This window comes from Halichoerus grypus, chromosome X (genome assembly GCF_964656455.1).
Source record: "Halichoerus grypus chromosome X, mHalGry1.hap1.1, whole genome shotgun sequence".
NCBI classification, from domain to species: domain Eukaryota; kingdom Metazoa; phylum Chordata; class Mammalia; order Carnivora; family Phocidae; genus Halichoerus; species Halichoerus grypus.
The window spans coordinates 51,409,699-51,432,434 of record NC_135727.1 but is presented as its reverse complement, the minus strand read 5'-3'; the positions used below and the strand labels follow the sequence as shown (position 1 = coordinate 51,432,434).

At 35.0% G+C, this 22,736-nt stretch overlaps 1 protein-coding gene across 3 annotated transcripts in view; it reads left to right on the top strand.

Moving 5' to 3' along the window:
* LOC118553187 (protein diaphanous homolog 2) overlaps positions 1–22,736 on the top strand; it is a 951,294-nt gene that overhangs the window by 479,024 nt on the left and 449,534 nt on the right. For all 3 annotated transcript variants that reach the window (XM_078064453.1, XM_078064454.1, XM_078064452.1), the window contains 2 exons: positions 1,442–1,543; positions 15,723–15,962. In XM_078064453.1, coding sequence (XP_077920579.1) covers positions 1,442–1,543; positions 15,723–15,962 — 342 coding nt within the window. The remainder of the gene's footprint in view (positions 1–1,441; positions 1,544–15,722; positions 15,963–22,736) is intronic.

The window sequence follows — 22,736 nt, the reverse complement described above, 5'->3', positions numbered from 1 at the left end:
TGTTTTGTTTTTTGCAGGCCTTCTGATTTTTTGTTGTTTTTGAGAACTGGACATTTGAGTCTATTTTAACTCTGGAATTTGGATTTTTCTACTCCTCACTGACTGCTGATTTTTGTTTGCTGAGAGCTGTAGCTATTTGTAATTTTTCCCAACAGTTGTTGCAAGCTGTATATTCCTTGTGTATGGTTACTGGATTTAGGGTTTTATTATCTCTGCTGTCAGCCAGTAATCTGACAAAGATTTCCTTAAATGTCTGGTTCCAAAAAGCAGGAGGAGGTGTTTCTGTCTATTTAAGTCTTCTGATAGATGCCATCTTGGGAAGCTACTGCAACCTAAGAGGGTTGAAACCAAGGCAAGCACTGTACCGGCCCTTCAGGAAACTGCCAAACCAACCAAAATGCACATCCTCAAATTTCAAATAACATGAGTCCCACTGCCCACCCTGGCATCAGCCAGCACCTCAGGGACTCAGGCACTATCTTCACAGTGGTGCTGAGGAATGGTGTTTGATACCCATTTTGTGCATGTTGTTCTCTTACCAGAGAGCAGCAGTGTCTCCCTTCAACAAGCACTTCCTTTGTTGTAAGTATCCAATTAGGTTTCAGTGTTTTGAAGTAGTTTATTTACTCTTTCTAGCTCAGTGATTACTTTTGTGATGGGACCAATCCCTGGAATGTACTTTTCTGCCATTTTGTGTCAACCTTACTTTCTTAAATCTCTTTTTCCTGTTTTTCTTCCTTTGATATGTCTTTTGAAATCCCATACATGTCCCCAAAATGTTGGTTGCATGCTAATGTAATGATAATTAAAACTGTATCATAGTCCAAGATAAACTAGGTTGAGAAGAATTAATCAATTTTGATTCTCTTCAGCATCAAACTTGAACATGTATCAGACTTCATTACTTTCGCTTGGTTCTCCATTAGAGTGGGAATGCATTGTGTATATTAAATACATTGTAATTAATGGGAGATTTTTTGCAGGCTTTGTGTGGTTTATAGATTAAAGATTCTTCCAAATTTTGCCAATTATGAAGACTAGAGTTGACTTTTATTATTATTACATATATATAATTTAATTCTATGTTTTCCAAATGAATTGACTTCCTGATAGAAAATAAAGCTTAAAAATTATGCTATATAAGTTTAAGGCCCAGAAAGTTAGTAATTTTTCAGTGTCATTTACTTCCATATGATCTTTTTATTTATCATTTATGTACTGCAGTGCATGGAAAGCAAATGCATTTGTACATTTATTCACATTAAATTGTAGTTCATTTTTTGGTTATTTATTTGGGAGAGAAGGGGAGTATACACTAGTGGTATAACAGAATCGCAATCAGAAATTTACTATCCTAGATAATCACTTTTAGAGTTGTTAATGCAGGGTTAATAGTCCTAATAATAAAATATTAAACTTTTATACTTTTATTTCTTTTTAGAACCTTGTAAAACATCTTCCTGAGCAGAAAGTACTCAGTGAATTAGCACAGCTGAGGAATGAATATGATGACCTCTGTGAGCCTGAGCAATTTGGAGTTGTGGTATGTATCTAGCATAAGGGCCCACAAACTCAGCTGTGATGTAATAATTGTCAGAAACAGTGAAAAGGACATTTCAATTGTTGATTTTTTTCAAACTGCGTATCTACATAATTTTTTTTCAAACTGCATATCTACATAATTAATTATAACATTGTGAGGAAAAAAACCTTACTATTATTTGTAATGGTTTTGAAAAATAAAGAAATTTAGATTTATATTCTACAGAATACCTCAGGGTATCTCATGGCATCTCCTCCATACTAGTGCAGATATTTAATTCTATTAATATATGAAAAGTAGTATGCATTATTGTATTGGCTATTTTTTCTTTTATTTCGATCTTGATGTTAGAATTTGCCCCCTCCCCAATTTAGGCTAAATAAAAGAGTAGGAACTAGATAAATAGCAATATTTTAAAAAACTTTTTTGTTATATACATATTGTGTCAGAGAAAGCACAAGAATTTTTAGATTTCCTATAGTGTCATTAATTAATTGAAAACTGTAAATACACTGTTTCAGTGTTTCATAAATGCATATCATACTTTAGTATGATTAAATCGTTATTGGAATGAGTTATGTTTCCTCATCCCCTCTTCCTTTTAAGGGGTACAAAAGATGACTAGATATAAATTATGTATTAAAGAATATAGTTATATGTTTTAAGCATTCCTCAAAACTGCTATTGAAATAATGGACAAAAAAATGGGAAAGAAGGGATGGTGATTTATTTAATTTCTTGGAGGAAAAAAACCTATTTTTAACTTAGGTATTCAATACAAGTTTGTTCAGTGTATGGATGAGCAGCTGTACTATGGCTTCTAACTTTACCCTGGCTCCCTAACAATTTCACATCTGAATACGAAGACTCAAAATTAACATCAGAACTAGTAGTCAAATACTGTGTTTCATTCAAATATTTTATTACCTTTTCAATAGTAATATATTTTAATTTATCTGATTTGGTACGTTGCAATTTAAAAATCTTGTTTAAAATGAAAATGTAATAGATGGGACAGAGAACATTCCTTTTGAACATGTGCAATAGCTGCTTGCCCATATTTAGAGCTTATTAATACTCAGATATGGCATTGCATATACTGATATGGGAAGGTTCTGTCAAATCCTTGAAAAGAAAATCAGGAATGTATATTTGGGATGAGGTAGAGCTAATGTAAAGGTACTTGAGGAAGATATTTTTTTCTTTTTTGAATTAGGCAAATTATTCAGTTGAATTGGCTAGATATTATTTATTAAATAGTGGTGTTTTAGTGCAGTATTAAATAATAAATTTTTCTAGACCAAAGTCCTCATTTGAAACCTAAGCTGCTTGAATTCATACCATAATTGATGCAAGGCTGTATACTATCTGAGAATTCAGCTGTGTCATGATGGTTATGAGTTTTACAGTAGGTACACTACACAGTTTCTCTGAAGTCATTTTTTTTTTTTCTGAATGCAGTTTATCTTGGAAGATGTATTAGTTTGCCAAGCAAATCCTTCAAGAGGAATATCCTTGGTGCCACAGTGAGGAAATGAAGTTTGGGGACATAAAAAGCAATATACCTTCCGAACTAAAAGCAAAACAGAAAATGGAAGAGATTTCTTGTTTATGCACATAACCATAAATAATTCTGGGGCTGTGAATATGAAGTCAACTGGTCCTCTTATTTAACTCTCCCCATCCTTAGTTAACATGTCTGTAGGGAAAAAAGTCAAGGACATTACAAAGTAGTTTGTGCTATGTAAATCACCCAAGGTAGTATCCATCAGGATTTGCCAAATAAAGTTTAGATAATCTCATATCTAGGAAAATATTTTGGAAATAATAGTAGGCCCTAGTCTTTTAAGTACCTGCTATTTGTGTTGCCATTATTATTTATAGAGAAAATGTATTAGGGTGCTTAGAATAATATCTTATATACAATAGGTAATAAATTCTATTGAATTGAATTATAAGGCAATTATTAAACCCAAGTGTGAGCCTGAGATTAAACATAGCATATTTTAGATCTGTAAAGTAAAAATTATATTAAAACATATTTCTCCAGGTCAGTGCTAAAATTAAATTAATTTCAGTGTGAATACATTCAAAGACTTTTTAATCCTCAAAATCTATCGACAGTCTATATTTCAGAACATTTCAGAAATGTGTAGAATCATCTGCAGTAATGAGAGAGGCTCCAAACTGGCTGTCTCGCTTCTGCTAATTCCCCCCTCAATACAATTAGTGTAGTCTACTTAAAATCTATATCCAACGTGTGATTTCTATATTGAAAACCTTCAGTGTCTCCTGGAATTTATAGAATAAAACCTGAGCTCCTTAGTATGCTCATTGTGCCTCTAACTCTGTGCCTTTTTATCTCTCTGTTCTCTTTGGTGAACCGAGTGAATTGGTATCTTTATGACATTTTAGCTTTTACCTCAGCGGGACTCTCTTTGCCATTTCAGCAGTTATTTTACTTGTTCCTCTTCAGCAGCCTTTCGTTTTCCATAGCAGCTATATTGTCTCTTACTTGCTCTTCTCAAGTCTTCTTTCCCTCCCCTCCCCATTCTTTTCACTTAATACCAACAGTGTAATCTCTTACTCACCAGAGAAAAAGGAAAGCACTTAGGCTTTTAGAACCTCCAGTATCTCTTCTACCTACAAGACTTATCTCCAGACATACCTTTTATTAATCTATTCTCTGTCAAATCTCAGGAAAAGGGATACCGTATTATTATGACTAATATTATTGTTGTTGGTATTATTATTTATAGAAACAAAATGTATTAAAGAGTTACTGTATCTGATACCGTGTTAAGCATTTTTACATGCACCATCTTACATATTCTTCACGACCCTATGAGGTTAGCACTTTTATCAGCTCCGTATTATGAATGAGGAAACCCCATCTAAGGAAGGCTAGGGACCTTGTCCCAAGGTTCAAAGTAAGTAGTAGATGCAGAATTCAAACCCAGGCAGTCTGACTTCATAGATGGTGTTTTTATTCCTTTTTTTATTTTAAAATTTTATTTTTATTGAAGAATAATTGACATACAGTAGTATATTAGTTTTAGGTGTACAAGATAGTGACTTGATATTTATATACTTTACAAAATGGACACCACAGTAAGTCTAGTTACCATCTGTCACTATACAAAGTTATTACAATATTATTGACTATATTCCCTATGCTGTACATTACATCCCTGTGTCTTATGTATTTTATAACTGGAAGATTGTACCTCTTAATCTCCTTCAGCTGTTTCATTCATCCCTCCACTCCCCTCCCATTTGGCAACTACTAGTTTGTTCTCTATATGTATGAGTCTGTCATTGTTTTGTTTGTTCATTCATTTTTTTTTTTTTTTTAGAATCCATGTGTAAGTAAAATCATATGGGATTTGCCTTTTTTTTTTACTTATTTCACTTAGTATAATACACTCAAGGTCCATCCATGTTGTTGCAAATGATAGGATTTCAGAGTAATACTATATTACACACACACACACACACACACACACACACACCATATCACACCTTCATTCATTTATTGATAGACATTTAGGTTGCTTCCATATCCTGGATATTATAAATAATGCTGTGATGAACATAGGGGTACATATATGTCTTTTCAAATTAGTGTTTTTGTTTTCTTCTAATAGATAAAGAGTGCTTTTAACTGCTATACTGTTCCATTGTGTGTGTGTGTGTGTGTGTGTGTGCGCACGTGTGTGTGAGATGCTCTACTACATGCTAATTTACTTATCTCTGGGGCATTATTATGTCTCTCTTTTTCTAAGATTTTATTTATTTATGAAAGAGAATATGCACTCGCATGTGGGGAGGGGCAGAGGAAGAGAGAGAATCTCAAGCAGACTCCCCACTGAGCAGGAAGCCAGATGGACAGCTCAGTGACCTGAGCAGATGCCAAGAGTCCGATACTAAACCAACTGAGCCACCCAGGTACCCCTGGGCATTATTATCTCTTGCTTATTTTATACTTCTATTATTTTATGCCTCTTCAGTTTGTCATTCTGCACTTTGACTTTCTTTTCAGGAAAAAAAAAAAAAACTTAAGTCACTCACTGCCTAAAACTGAATAAATTGATAGCTGCATAGATGGATAAATAAAAATCATTTATTGACTCTGAGGTCCCTGATAGCTGCTGCTCTCTATTTCCTAGCACCTGTTTTTTCAAAGATTAGTCTTCTTTTGCTTTCTACTTCCTTACCTCTCATACACTATTCAACAAACAATAATTAGAATTCTGCCTTAAGCAGTGCATTGAAAATTATCTAAGAGAGGTCATTATTACTTCCTAATTGCATCTAAAATATACATCAGATCTACTCTTCATCTGTGCCATTACCACCTTAGCCCAAGCCAACATCATCATTCTCTTTAACAATTATGATCTACTTGTAGCTTGTGTTCCCCACTCCTGCAAAAGCCTTTCTCCAAGTCAGTTTTAGCACAGCCCTCAAATGTGGCATTTCTGAGTTCATTTGTGTTGCATCATACATTTATCTGCTTAAAGCATCAGTGCTCTTGTATGGCACTAAGGCTGCAATATAAACTCCTCACCAGAATTTACCACCTCTCCCACTTCTCTCTCCTGTTGCTTGGCTTCTTGGTTATTATAATTCAACCACATTATATTTTATTTTTCAGTGTTTTGAATTTACCAGGCTCTTTTCCTGCCTCTGGCCCATTACACATGCTGCTGCTTCTTACTCTCACTTGCTGCCTGCCTCTTTCTTGTTAATTCTTCCACTTTTAGCTTAAAGTTCATTTTCCCAGTGATACCTTCACTTGCCTATCAATCAAAATTAAGGCTCTCTATTAAAATCCCACAGAGCACCTTTTTTTTTCTTTTCCTTTCTAGAAATTATCATGGTTCTTAGTTAAATATTTATTTGTGAGGTTGTTTATTGAATGTCTATAAACCCCCACTAGATTGCAACTTCAAGTGCATGCATCATGCTGATTTTATTCACATGGTATATGCTTAATATATATTTGCTGAATGTATAGCTTGAATGCAAAATCAAGTGGGTTCATTTTAGTCCTGTCTAATTCTGTATCCATGTGGCACTTGATAACATTGAAGAACTTAGCTTCCTTATTGAAAACTTTTCTTTATGTTCCTTCTCTAACAATAAATACTCTTTCCCAATTTCATTCTTATAACCTTGCTAGTGCCCTGCAGAGTTTCCATTATTATATAACTTCTTGAATGATAAAAACAAATCTCATCAGTTAGTAATAGGCATATGCCAGAAGTGAGATTATTCCTGCAAGATTCATTAAAATTCTCATCATTAAACAAAAAACAATAAGATTGGCAAATCTTGGGAAAAAATCTAGCTTTGACTTTTTGAAAGAAATAAAATTATCTGAGATAGTGACTGGGCTGCTAAGCTTTCTCTAAACTTTTTGGTTCCTTTTAGCAACAACATCATTGGACTTGCTTATATTCACATGTAGTAAGTTGAAAAGAAACAAATAAAAAGGGAAAAAAAGAAACAAATAATAAAGCCAGGGACCTTCCCTCTGTCTAGAGGCAGACTACCTGGTAAGAGCGATATGCTAGTTCTCAGACCTTTTATGATCAATATTCCTTTTTTTTTGGTGGTAGTCGGGGGGGCGGGTAGGTTGTCTGCATAGCATCCCACTGACTTGTCCTCCAACCCACCTCCCACAGAACTGAATTTGGTATGTCACTGTAATTATGTGCTGTACTTTTACTGGGAAAAAAAAGCACAGATCTTTGAAAACTTTGCCAGTTAGAACCCCAGCAGGAGCTTTTAGACTCTTCAGAAAGTGTTTGCAGCTCAGCTGTTCTCAAACCTCAGAGCTATGGAAATTCCCACTCGTCTTGCACTGAGGATGGAGACCCATACTGTGTGTATCTATTAAACTAACACATCTTCTGAGAAAAAGAAGGCAACACTTAGTTCTTTTAGTAATCATTACTTTGTTTTTCTGAGTTCAAAATTACCCATATTTTTCAATTTAAAACATTCTACAGCTATAATCTAACAAAAATGTTTGAGATGCCTTGTGCATAAAAACATTTATAATGAAAAGCACAGATTATGTCATATTGCTGATAGCACATTTTTTTTCTTTTTCTGCACAAATACATGAAGGCACAAGGAGTGGATTTTTGCCTATAGTTGGAAGTATAACTATAAAGTCAGTGTGCTTTTTAATTTTTTTAAAGCCTCATAAGAGCTTATGAGCTCTATTAAAGATAGCTTAACCAGGTGAAAAGGAACATTTTAAAAAGCTTTTTTTCTCTCCGACATCAAAGGCAATTAGTTCAGATGAAAAATTGTAGCTCTTCTGTTCCATTAATATTAAACCATTATTCAGGTTTGCATATTCATTGGGAAAATCACATTTTTTTCATATACTTTCATTCAGAGTGTTCAGTGTTTTGATATGTAATGCCTTGATTTTTTCTGTTTTCATTCTTTTTGTAAATATGAATGCTGGCTCTTATATCTAGATGTATATTCATTTTATCTGATGAAAAAGCTGGTTTGATAATTTTGAGATCAAGTAAAAAAAAAAAAAACTCACCATAACTCATTCTCAAATCCATGTATTCATATTTTTGTTCATTTCATTAACTTCTCATAATAGTTCATTTTATAGCAGGATTGCTTATTTACATCAGCTTTTGCAATAAAATAAAATAAAATAAAATAAAATAAAAACACCTGAAAACTGAACATTCAGATTAGGCCTATGGATATCAATCAGTTTTGCTATTGATTGCTTTTCATTAATTTTAAAAACCAGAAATTAACTCCTTTTCCCCCTGTGTTTATTAGTAATGCCTAATACAACAGCATAGCACAGCCGTCATTTCGATGGCCATTCTCGGTCTCAAACAGTTGTTTTCAGAAGGATTTTTGAAATTCTCTGAAATTCTTAGTGTGATTCTTTTGAGTTTATAGTGCCTTTTGGGGCAGACATTGTTACTATGTTTTATTCCAGACTAAAGACTAGTAGATGTTTGTGGATGCATAACTTCCATATTATCAGTATCTTTGGGGAAAGTATTCTCTATTAGCATGTCATTATTTTTCTGATAGTTTTTTTAAAAAAAATTTAATTGAAGTATAGTTGCCATACATATTAATTTCATGTGTACAACAGCATGATTTGACAACTCTATACATTATGCAACACTCTATTTTTCCAAAGCCTCATTTTATAGATTAACTATGGCTCTTATCTCTCCTTTACATCTAATATAGAAACATTTGCCATTCATATAGGTGCACTTGTATTGAATATTTTGTCCAGTCCAGGTCCAGCGTATACTGCAGAAAGTACAGTGATAAGCAGGAGAGATCCTGCCCTTGAGGAGGTTATTGTCTAAAAGACGATAAGAAAATTACTTAATAGAGAATCACAGATTTCTTGTTATATTTTCATACTTCCAGGCAGAGTTTTGCTAAGTCATTGAGTCTGGATTTCACAACTTGCATAGGAAGTTCTGCCTGTTTAACTTAAATCTACCCTTCTTTAATGTGTCTTCATTATCATGACCTTTATTATAGTCACTGACACAAATTACTCTCTATTTTCAATGTGCAATGGGTCCTAATAGTATTTAACTATTTGGGACAAATATCTTGTAACAAAGTATATTTGTTATAAACATATCTGTTAATTCTAATGAATTCTTAACATTACATTTTAAAGAGACTATAAGATCGATTATGTTTGCATATGATGATATTGAGGGTGTGTTTCTTGTCAGTGCAAAAAGAAAAATAATAGAAATAACCTTAAAAGCAGGTGACACATGGGAGCAGGAGTGACATGTGTCTATCTCCTCCTCCTTCACACATGATTTTTACACCTGTGACTTTTTTTTTCTCTCTCTGGATTCTTATGGTAGTTTGGCAGTAGATCGATATTCACCAGCTGCATAGGTAGTGAAGTGTGTAAAATTTAAATTATATAAACAGAAGTCGGTCTAACTCTTTGGGGAAATAACCCACTTGTAGCTGCTCTCACTAAAGCTGTCAGTGTATTTTTTTAAATATAGTACAGATCAGCTAAAGAAATGATAGCTGTTTAATGTAATTGGATAGACAAGTACCTCACAACACAAATAAATCCCCTACATAATACAACACCATGGTCAGCACCCCATGGTACTTCAAGGAATGAATTATAAAACAAAGAATGTCAGTCAACTAAAATGCTGCTGGGGAGCACAACTAAAAACAAACATATATTTCAGTCGAGAGTGTGTTTTATTTAGTTATATCACTTAGGTACACTCAAGTGCTTTTTATGAGACATGAGCCTTTTAATAATTGTATCTGTGGCTGGGGAAGTTGCTCAGTGCTTCCTATTATTTCTACGCTTATTCAGTACATTCCCTTATACACCTAATCCTGTAATGGAGATTCAACTCTTATCTATCTGTGTACCTAGTCTGATCGTAAAAATTCACACTTTTGATTGCAGCAAATTCTGTTAGTATGATTAATGCATATTAATTTGTGGCTACTGTTAATAACGAGATGAATATAGCTTCACCTCCTCCATAGTCTCTTGATTTTACATTAACACATTTTTAATGACAACATTTATAATAGTAAGTATATATTATGTATTAAAACTGGCTGAAAGGAGCACAGCACAATATTTAGTGTGTTCAGTAGATAATGTGTGCTGTTTTTCGCTAAGCTCTGAAAACACATTCCATTAATTGTGGATAAGAGAAACTTTCCCTTAGGTTTGGTAGAACAATCGGGGACCATGGTTTCTTTTTGGGTATTTCTGAGGATGAAGAAAGAGGACAATAACAGTAATAGCTATTGTTTTAGAGTGCTCACATTGTCAGCTACTATGATAGGAGAGTTATACATAGCATATTTAAGTTCTGCTGCAACTTGTGCGGGTTATTTAAGGAATGCATTTTACTAATGGGGAAATGAAGTCTAACAAACATTAGGTAACTTGTACTAGGTCATAAACTAGAAAGTAATAGAACTGTAGTTCAAGTCCAGGTCTGTGTAATTCAAAATCCCTCTTTCTTCCACTACAACTTGCATTATAAGTCTGGAGAATGCAGAGAATGGTTTCTCTCCCTCTTTGAGGATTAGGGAAAAAATTTCTCTCAAACCTACCCTTCAAAATAGTTATATGGGGCTCTGCACTTGGACTCAGATTGAGCCAGGGCAGTATTGTTGGGATGACCCATATGGTAGCAAATTACTTTATGTGGGAGGTAGGGTACCCCCGTCTTTACCCATATCAGCCTACTATGATACCTTTTCATACTGTGCATCCTTTCCCTAATCCAGCCCTTTGCTGATTTTGGAGTTCCTATTTGTGTGAATGAATACATTCACTCATTTTATAATTATTGTTTTAAGTCATCTGTCATATTTATCACCTGCTGTGAGCTGAACTGTGTTCTAGAGGGCAAATGAAAGAAGAAATTTTGCCAGATCCAAGGGCATCTCTGACCCCTTACAGTATACCGCCTCTTCCCAAAATCAGGCTGACTGATGATGGATTAATTTAGTAATAACAGTTCAACAAAGTTAATTCCCTAGCATTTCTGATTTGATAGCTTAGCTTATTTTGGAGACAGTAAAACATCATCATTCACTGTTAATTTTGTTCACTAGATAATCTGGCTGTCCTACTTGGGAAATCTGAAAAATGGTTAGTCAGCTAAGGAGTTCTTTTAAATATTTGAATGTCTAATATATGCAAGATCCTGTGCTAGGCGCTATACAAGGTGCAGTCCCTGACTCTTCTCCCTAGGTACTCTCCTCATCAACAACCTTACCTCCCACAGCATCTATTTGGATAACTCCCCAAATCTGCCAACTCTAATACTTATCTCCTCCTAAACTTAAGGACTGAATTTCCGGTTGCTACCAGATATAATACCTAAAACTAAAAATGTCAAGAAAGCAATATTTTCCTATCACAGAGGTGTCATTTTACTATTTATGTGAAGATTTGGAGGGGGAAAGGCTGGAGGGATCAGAGAGCACATTTATTTTTAAAAAAATTTTTACTTATTTATTAGAGAGAGAGCATGAGCCCGGGGAGGGGCAGAGGGAGAAGTAGACTCCCTGTGGAGTAGGGAGCCCTACGCGAGGCTCGATCCCAGGACCCTGAGATAATGACCTGAGCTGAAGGCAGATGCTTAACGGACTGAGCCACCCAGGTGCCCCAGAGAGCACATTTTAAATAGTCAATTTTACTAAATCAACCTTGAGGTACATAAAACTTATGCTTGAATGTTGAGCATGGAAAATAAGAGACAATTCTAAGAAATTATTCAAGGCAAAATATAGGCAAGGAATTGTATTAAATTACATTGTGTTTACCACAATTTGAATATGATCCCAAGATTTGGAGCCTTAATAGTGGAAAGCTAGTAGTGTCTAAAATATACTGTTGATGTCTGAGAGGATGCTAAACCAAGTTCACTTAAAGGTCAATTTTTTTTTTTTGTAACAAGTAATATTTTTATTTGTAGATCAAGCACCCTTTACCCCACCTTTTCCGAATTCTAGAAGCAGAGATTAAAAAAGAAGGAGGTAATGTTTATGGATCATTATTTGGCTCCTATCTAATTATCAAAACAAGACTGATCACAGGAATTTCCCCTACCTTGTAGATGAGGAAACTGAAGACAGGAGAAATTAGGTAGGTTAGTTTCTCACAGTGAGACAATGTGAAAGTTTCTAGATTCAGTCTTTAATTGAATTTGCTACTAAGCTGCACCTTACTTGCACCTACACTGTCTTAGTTTCTGCTTAGCTTGCTACAGTATAGGCAGCAGAAGATCAGGGTAAACAAATTCATCTGAAACAAAGCAACAATCCAAATAGTATACCACAGCAAACCAGCACCTCTTTCTGCCTTCATTAATGCCAACAATATTCTACCTCACAACAGACTTAAAACCTTGGAGTCATCTTTGACTATCTTCTCTCATAACTAATGCTAAATCCCATTGATTCTTCCTTAATTCTGTCTCTCATATCCATTGCTTCTTACCCCTTCCTACCAACAACATCCTAGTTCATTACCTGTTTTTTAGGTCATTTTGAAGACTTAGTAATACTCTCCCTGCCACTAATCTCTCCTTCAACCAACCATACATACTGCTCCCAATATGAATTCAAGAGCCATTGTGGTGTAGTGGTTGAGAGTCTGGGTTATGTGACCTGAATGCCTGAGTTCAAATCTCTAGGTCTTTAACATACAACTTGATTTTGCATAAATCACTTAGTATTTCTGTGCCTCACTTTCCTAATCTTTAGAATGAGACTAATGCTAATAACCTTCTCCTAGGATTGTTTTGAGACTCAAATCAGTTAATACGTATTTGTAATATATATGCAGAAAAATGTTTGGCACAAAGAACTTAATAAACGTTAATCACTGTTATTTTACTATTATTATGCAATTACACTTTTGGTCACATTATTTCAGTCAGAAGTGGTATTAAAAAAAGAGGTTAAATCCATTCTGTCTGGATCTGTAGGCCAAAGATTGAAATACAAACACCAGAAAGGGTAAAAATATGAATGAAGACAAGGAGTATTAGAACTGAAGTGAGACTAAAAATCCATGTAAGCAGAAGGGTTTAAATTACTTGTTCATCTGGGACTAAGGCCACCCTGGTGAACCTGCAGGCCCTACAAAGCATGACCAGAAGGGCAGTCACGTACATCGTGACTAGCACTTGGTCAGAGTAGCTCTAGGGCTTTTTTTTAACCATCAGAGAGATTGAAAAACTATCCCTTCCACACGTAAAATGATAGAAACATGTGTATGTGCAAATGATGCCAGTTACCAATGAAAACAAAGGAAAAATAAAGTGGGGAGGGATTTGGAGAGAGTGGTAGAGGCATAAAGAAAGGCAGAAAAACATATAGAAACTTAGATTCCCATGCAAACATATACAAAGAGATTTCTGCATTCATGGAGATAAAGAATTTTATATGGTTAGCTTCCAATTTCATGACCTTTACATGGACTCTTTGGGTACTTCAGTCCAAATTTTGCCCCTAGGGATATACCTTGTGTATTCCTAACTAAACCTTTTCTCATACTGTATTCTTTCTACACCTTCCTTTTGGCTCCTGTTTGTTCCCTCTCTGTGTCAATCTCTCTCTCTCATTTGTTTTTCTGTCCATTCATATTACCTCTATTGTGAAGTCTTCATTAAACATTGTAGTCATAAGAGTTTAAAGTTTTGGGGCACCTGGGTGGCTCATTCGGTTAAGTGTTCAACTCTTGGTTTCAGCTCAGGTCATGATCTTGGGGCTGTGAGACCGAGTCCCATGTCAGGCTCTGCACTCAGAGTGGAGTCTGCTTGACATTCTTTCTCTTGTTCTCCCTCTGCTGCACGCTCCCCGCCCCCCTGCTTGCTCGTATGCCCTCTCTCTCTCAAATAAATAAAATCTTTAAAACAGGAGTTTAAAGTTTTCCTTCAGCACACATCTCTAGCACTTAATTTCTGTTTACCCATCTAGAATCATATGCTAGTTTTATCAGTAGCTATAGTTTTCAAGTGACTGTGTTATGAGTTTTAGGCTATATTGGAAACTTGTGATTTGGTGGTATGTCTTATACTTACCATGGGAGTGATGAAGAAACTGTAGGATGGTTTGTATAATATTACCCCGATCATATAAAAAAAAAAGAGCTATTGAGAAGTAGTAATAAGATCTACATAAATATAGTAACAGGTCAATATTCCCAGCATACTTTTGTACATCGCCTATAAAGAGCATAAGAGCATATAGAGGGATTAGCAGAAGGCAAAGGTTAATGGGCAAGTTCATTTCAAAGAAGAAAAATTATGAACTTTTGCCTTCCTTCCATATTAGAGCAGATATGATGTATTCAACAGCTCATTTGCTTCTTTTTTTTTTATTATGTTATGTTAGCCACCATACAGTTCATCATTAGTTTTTGGTGTAGTGTTCTATGATTCATTGTTTGCGTATAACACCCAGTGCTCCATGCAATACATGCCCTCCTTAATACCCATCACTGGGCTAGCTCATTTGCTTCTTTTGAAGAGCACTTTGTGGCTTAAGGACTTTTGTTTATGTTGTCAAATTCTTTTCATGTTTATATTCAAGAAACTAAGCTATAAGTGCAAAAAAATATATAATTAGGACTATTAATTTCTTTTGGGGTGCCTGCGTGGCTCAGTCACGTAAGTGTCCGACTCTTGATCTCAGCTCAGGTTTTTATCTGGTTAGCTTCCACTGTGTGTGGAGCCTACTAAAGGAAAAAAAATATATTTTCATTTGTGTGTGCTTGCGTATGTTCATATGTGTCTAATCCCACCCCCACCTCTGTCTCAGAATTCATTTGGTGAATGAAAGCTAGTTAAATGACTTGGAGTTATAGGAAATTAATGGCTAAAAGAATTTATTACCATAGGAGCTATACCAAAGGGAACAGAGAATGTGCACCAATCCTTTGAAACAAGTAATAAAAACCTAAGTTGAACTGTTTTACAGAAAACCAATATAGAATTCTTGAATACTGTACTTAAAAGTAAGCTCGTGGGATTTTACTATAACCTAATTATTTAACATCAACATTCTGTCAAGTAGGGGAAATTCTTTAGAGCATATGTAAATATTTAATATATATGATGAATAGAAATCATAGGTTTAAAAATTATTAAATGTTCAATCAGAGCTAGTCCTCTGATTTCAAATAGCATAATAATAGTAATTTCTTAGGAAATGTGGTTCCACTTACATTTCCTGTCATCATGTACATCTTTTATCTGTGGCCAAACTATTCACTCAACTCAATTTCATGTTTGTAAATTTTCATAGTTCACCTCAGGGACAATTGGTAGTTTAAATGCTACTGATGACTAATGATTATGCAGTTAAAAAATAGCAACTATTTAGCTTCAATAATATTTTCTTACTGTTATAAGGATGATTTGTTTAAAACTGAACAGCTAACTATTTTTAAACTTTGATAAAAATATTCCTTTGGAACGTCTAAAACCAAAACAATAATTTTTAAAACCCAGAAAGAATTCATTTTATGCAGAAATTTTAGTCCTGTGTATAAAATTATGCCTACTGGAAAATGAAACAACAGGCTTTATATATACGTTCTTACAGAGCATTTCTTATCTTACAGATGAGCTCAGTGAAAATGTTACAGCCTCGTCTCGAAAACATTCTTTTCAAGCTCACGTTTGAAGAACATGTAAACAACATCAAACCAAGCATCATAGCAGTAACTCTTGCCTGTGAAGAACTGAAGAAAAGTGAAAGCTTTAACAGACTTTTAGAGTTAGTTCTTTTGGTTGGAAACTACATGAACTCAGGCTCAAGAAATGCCCAGTCTTTGGGTTTTAAAATCAGCTTCCTTTGTAAGGTAAGATAACATTTTATAATGCTAATTTACAATAATAATCTCATCTGTGAGAGAGATCACTCTAAATTGGCAATAGTACATAAGCAAAAAAAAATATGCTTTAAAAGGGTGAATGTTGTGGTAAGTGAATTAAGTCTCAATTAAAACAGATAAATATATATTTTTTTAATTTTAGTGCAGTAAAATCTCAAAGACAATGCAAATTCTGTGGTAGTATAGTACTAAACTCCTCTGATCAGATCTTACTGGAGTTTGTAAATTTAAAAAAAATTTCCTTTTATAAAGTAGATGCAATATTGTATTTCAATTCCCTTGTACTTATTTAATGTCTCTCTAAAAACTATGTGAGGAGCTAAATGTAATGAGGTAAATAGCCAGAAACCTCTTTTTGAATATGCTTTGCTTATTCTAGTCCAAACAATCAATAGTCTTTGTTGTTAAATACTGTTACTAAGCTTATACTAGATATCTAGTCTATTAACTAAAAGTTGATAAAAACTCAAGTGACAATCATCTTGTTTTGATCAAGCCATTTCATAGTATTTTTTTTTTTGAGATTTCAATTCTCATGAGAAGAAACAGAGAAGCACAAAAGTGATCGTATACAGCCATTTCTAGGCTATAATGAACCACCTTATTCAAGGGAAAGATCTGTCTGTTACAAAGAGAAAACTGAACAGACACTGAGGTGAAGGCCTATAAGAAAGCTAAAGAGGAAAATAAATCTGAAAACAAGCAATCCCTCTTTGACATCTCACCATTCTTTCACTTTTTTTCTTCTCACAGCTTAAAACATTGAGAAACTTCGGTTAGTTCTTAAAGTATATTATAATAAGAATCCCAAACATAGGAATGGATATAAATTTCTATTCATGCATTAAATAGATGTACGTTACATATACATGCACTAGCATTTTAATATGTACCAAAAGTGATTTGCTTCAAGTAGTTCTAACCCAAATAGAGAATAACCTTTGTAGGTAATAGGATGTATAATGGAATTATATCTGGTACTCCTTATTCATTTTTGAGGTGTATAAGGAAAGAGGACCAGGAAGATGGGGAAGATCCTCTGGAATGCTAGATTTTATAAAAAAAAAAAAAAGTTACTCCCTCTTCTTGTGATATTAGGGGACATGTGAAATTATTTGATAATGCCAGAGAGAATAAGGCAATGCTTGTAATAAAGTGGAATAAATCATAACCAGATTTATAGGATAAATCTAAATATTCAATATATTTTCATTGTATTGCATACCATATATTCAGTACTAATAAAGTAATCTCTTCTGAAGATGCTATTTATTTTGAGTATATGCTATATGCACAGTGAGTAAATCAAGATATTTTTGGTAGATGATTATAAAAATATTATAAGTTAAAAGATCATTGAAAATTTATATTGTACACCTATTTCACATTTGATTCATATAAAAAAGACAGTTAAAACAAACTATCTAATTTGAATAAATATGTACCCATTCTAAGTATCTTAATTTCACACTATTCCAAGTAATTACATGAACTGATTTTTTATAGCAAATATGAATAAGTCATTTATACACAGAAACAAAAGATGATATTAATCTCACAGAAGGATTTAACAGTTACATTCTGGAGAGAAGCTTCTTCCTGTCATCTACCTGTCAAATAAAAGTTCTTCCATACAACACTGATCTGACATCTATCACTAGAGGTATGCTCAAAGGATTCAGCCCAAAGATTTTTGCAAACTTCAAATGAAATAAAAATAATCTTGTGGGAAATACTATCATGTAGTAATAGATGTTCTAAAAGAGAAGAAGCGAATGTTTTAAAATGCCCCCTTCCCCCCCACCACCACTTATCAGTAGGATTTTTATCTTCAGGGAAATACTTGTCATTAAGAAAGAGAAGTATCATATATATGCATGATATTCCCCTAATGTCTAGGATTAAGAGGATGTTCCTGGAATACAAAGGATTCTAAGTAGATGTAAATGTCTAAAATGACAGAAATTTATGAAGTACATAGAAATAGTTAGCTTAGGTTTGTAATCTGTTCAAAAGTGAATTAACTACTGATGTATAATTAGCTAGAATTGCTGTTAAATTCCAGTTATATTATAAAAGATTACTTGGTTGATTTTTCTTAATTTGATTTCCTTAAAGAATAGCAGAGAGAACTGCCTTTGTAGAACACTGATTATGCTTCGAAAAATGGTAACATTTTCCCACCTAAATTATTCTAATGATAATTTCCTTTCTCAGTGAATTTAAAACTATAATCTGCTCTTCACAAGAAGCTACAGTATGTTAAAATATTCACGTACTTTTTTTTTTTTTTTTTTAAAGATTTTATTTATTTGACAGAGAGCACAAGCAGAGGGAGAGAGAGGGAGAAGCAGGCTCCCTGCTGAGCAAGGAGCCCGATGTGGGACTCGATCCCAGGACTCTGGGATCATGACCTGGGCCGAAGGCAGCCGCTTAACCGACTGAGCCACCCAGGCGTCCCTTCACGTACTTTTTAAAAAAGGAGCCATGGTGGGGCACCTGGGTGGCTCAGTCGGTTAAGTGACTGCCTTCGGCTCAGATCATGATACCAGGGTCCTGGGATCGAGCCCCACATCGGGCTCCCTGCTCTGCGGGGAGCCTGCTTCTCCCTCTCCCACTCCCCCTGCTTGTGTTCCCTCTCTCGCTGTCTCTCTGTCAAATAAAAATAAAATCTTTAAAAAAAAAAAAAAAGGAGCCATGGTATAAGCAGTTAAACTTATCAGATGTATCTTGCAGTAAAATAATATTAAAAATTCAGATGATCACAGTTGGCTCCTATAATATTTGGGAAGAAAAGGAAAACAGATGGGTTAACCTAAATGTCAAATATAACTAAATGGTATCATTACTATAAGTACTACCCTTACCACAAAATGCTTTGTTAATTTGCAGCTGTGAATTATCACTTTGTGAGTCCCCAAACCAGGTTTCTGAACTGTAATACAAGTCATTTCCATGCAGATGAATTCCTGATGTTAGCTTTGCCCCTGCTTGCCTGTTGGTTATTAAAATTCTAACCAATAGCAGGGGTGCACTTCAGGGTCATTTATTTATGTTTTCAGTTATATACAATAACATATAATCTGCATAAGAACAAAACATTTGAAAATCCTTAACACTCCCTAGGCACTAAGCTTTGTGGGTATATCAGATAAGGATCTTTGCAAACAAGGGGAAGTGATTCTGCCTGACTTAAGCAAAAAGAAACAAACAAAAGGAATACAGAATTTATCAGGAAGATATGAGATAGCTCAACCAGAAACTGAAGAAAGGCTGAATAATTTGGCCTTTAAAAAAGCAGCAACTGGGACGCCTGGGTGGCTCAGTCGGTTGAGGGTCTGCCTTCGGCTCAGGTCATGATCCCGGCGTCCTGGGATTGAGTCCCTCATCAGGTTCCTTGCCCAGCCGGGAGTCTCCTTCTCCCTCTGCCTGCTGGTTCCCCTGCTTGGTCCCCCTGCTTGGTCCCCCTGCTTGTGAGTGCGCTCTCTCTCTCTCTCTCTCACAAATATAATCATTTAATAAATAAATAATTAACTAATTAAAAAAAGCAATAACAGCAGCAGCTTTGAGAAAACAGGGAGCAAGAACAAATTTTCAGGAAATTGTCTTTGTGTGTATTAGCTCCAACCATTTTCCTACTCCTTTCTCTGAATTTGATTCAAATTCTTATTAGAAAGAGAGACTGATTGACCTAGTGTGGATTACAAGAATACTCCTTGTCCAAGGGAAGGCAAAGAACCTTGATTGAGAACACTACCAAGACTATCTGTGATGGAAGATGGGTCATGTCCCAAAGAATGCTGTTAACCAAAGATAGGGACACCAAAGTTTAAGGGCAGGTGAAGGGGTATCAGGTAGGCCCAAACAAAGGCAAAACAAAAGAGATCATTGGTACACCAGGGGGATACAAACAATACAGAAAACACATAGAAACCTCAAGAAGCTAGTGGTATAGTTAAGTGGTCAGGAAATATACTACATATAGAGTATTACGTAACATCGCAAGATACACTGTCAATGAGCACCAAGATTAATGACCATTGAGATTAACAGGACTTCAGAGGAGGGAGGAATTTTTGGTGATGGGGTGGGGATGGGCAATACTGTAAAATGGAACAGAAGGATCTTGAAGGATAGGTAGAATTAGGTTAGATTATATAAAGGAAGAAGCCACAACCTTACAAGATCGGAGAATGCTGGACTCAGAACCTACCTTTTAGCTTCCATTTTGCCCATTACTAGCCAAATTTTCATGGCTGAGTCATTTACTCTCTCTGAACTCAGTTTCCTCACCTGTGAATGAGGAAATGCAGTGACCCTTGTTTATTTTGTTATGTAGGATTGTTTTTTGGGTCAAATAAAATGATTTTTGTCAGAGTTCTTTGAAAAATTATGTTAAATGGTTGTAGTTCTTTTTAATGATGGTAGATAACTAGGGATAATCATCATGTGTTTCAAGATGAATTAGAAAACCAGAATGTCTGGAATATTGGGTGTATGTTGGAGACAAATGATAATGTTGGTAGGCAGATTGTGAGAAGATTTTGAGTTATTTGTATACTAGTTTGGATAACTTGCCTTCATAATTTTTTTAAATCATTCATTTCATAACTTATAAAGGCCATGAACCTTTCTTTTTCAGCCTTGAGTTAATATCCCCTTCACCCATACTATTACTTTCTAGTCATTCTAGTTGGACAGAGAGACATAACAAATCATGATACAATAGGATGATCTGCTTTTGGTTATACAGAGAACCTGAAGAAAACATTTCAGTTTACTATAGAGAAAATTTTATATATCTTACTTTAAGTCATAAGGATTAATAGGATAATGTAATTGTGTTCCTTTTTCTAAGATCCATCATTTCTATAAAGTATATGTAACATAAAAGACCTTATTTCCTAGAGACCATCACATGATATTAGTGACAGAATATTGTAGCTATTATGCCAAGTATACAAAGGAAAGTCTCCAACTCCCCCATAGAAGTTGTAAGAAGGAATGTAAAAAGGGTTCAGTTTTAATGAGAAATAGAAGATTAGTTACCAGAAAATATGATTTCTAAAGAAAATGACTGCTGTCAATGGAAGCAAAATTTGGAAATATATAATCCAAGAGAAAATCTACAAAAAAACCTAGGAAAAAAGTCATATCTAAGTACTCTAAAAATTTCACATCTCAACATTTTTAGCTGAAATGATGTGGATTGTTTCCATATAAACTTAGAATCTTAACAAATGAAGGTAACTAGTCCTGGGTGCCTGGGTGGCTCAGTTAGTTAAGCGTCTGCCTTCAGCTCAAGTTATGATCTCGGGGTCCTGGGATCAAGTCCTGCATCTGGCTCCCTGCTCAGCAGGGAGCCTGCTTCTCCCTCTGCCCCTCCCCCCGGCTCGTGCTCTCTGTCTCTCTCTCTCTTTCTCAAAAATAAATAAATAAAATCTTTAAAAAAAAGAAGGAATCTAATCTAGCCTCTTCGGTCTGTAGTTAAGACAATTGACATTCAGAGAAGGGAAATACTTTGGTTTATATATTGGTAGGTTCTGGCTGCCACAACAGAATACCACAGGCTTGGTGGTTTAAACAACAGAAATTAATTTTCTCACAGTTTTGGAGATAGGAAGTCCAAGATTAAGGTGCTGGCCTAGTTGGTGTCTGGTGAGATATCTCTTCCTGGCTAGCAGACAGCCACGTTCTTGCTATGTCCTCACAGAGCCTTTCCTCTGCGCCCTGCATAGAGAAAGAGTTGAGAATGTGCTTGAGAGCTCTGGTGTCACCTACTCTTCTTATAAGGACACTAATCCTATCAGATTAGGCCCCACCCTTTTGACTTTTTTTTTTTTTTTTTTTAAAGATTTTTTTTATTTATTTATTTGAGAGAGAGAGAATGAGAGACAGAGAGCATGAGAGGGAGGAGGGTCAGAGGGAGAAGCAGACTCCCTGCCGAGCAGGGAGCCTGATGCGGGACTCGATCCCGGGACTCCAGGATCATGACCTGAGCCGAAGGCAGTCGCTTAACCAACTGAGCCACCCAGGCGTCCCCCTTTTGACTTTTTTAACCTTAATTACCTCCTTAAAAGTCTTATCTCCAAATATAGTCACTTTGAGGGTTAGGGCTTCAACTTGTAGATTGCTCAGGATAAGGCTTTTCCTGGGATGTGAGACTTCAGTACTAAAATTGGGACAGTCCCAGGCAAACCAGGACAGTCAGTGGCTGCTTTAGTTATGAAACTGGAGGTAGGGTCCTAGCCTCCTAATAATGCTCCATTTTTCTCTCTTTTTTAAAACATGTAATTTTAACAGATTGCCTTTTGCGTTTTTATAATGCCCTTTACTGTTCTTCTTCATCTAGTTTTTGCTCTTTCGATCTTCTCTGGTTCTCTCTGCACACTTTGAGGACATTATTATAGAACTGTTCACATTTTAATTATTTTATTTCTCTTTCAAGGCTGAGAACGTGTGGAATTTGGATGTATATTTTATTCCACAGTAAATCCCCAGTATCTATTTATATGAAGCCCTCAATAAATTACTCTTGAATGAAAGCCGGGCAATTGATTAAATAAAGGATTTGTTGTGAGTGTTTGGCATAAGTGTTAACTTTTTTTTTAAAGTTAGAGAATTTAGTTCCTCACAGATATAAAGGGTATATTTTTTTACCAGCAAAACTATTGAATATGTATGTAATTGTCACACTGCTGTGGTTTATTTATAAAAACATAAAAAAGTATTGTTTTCTAT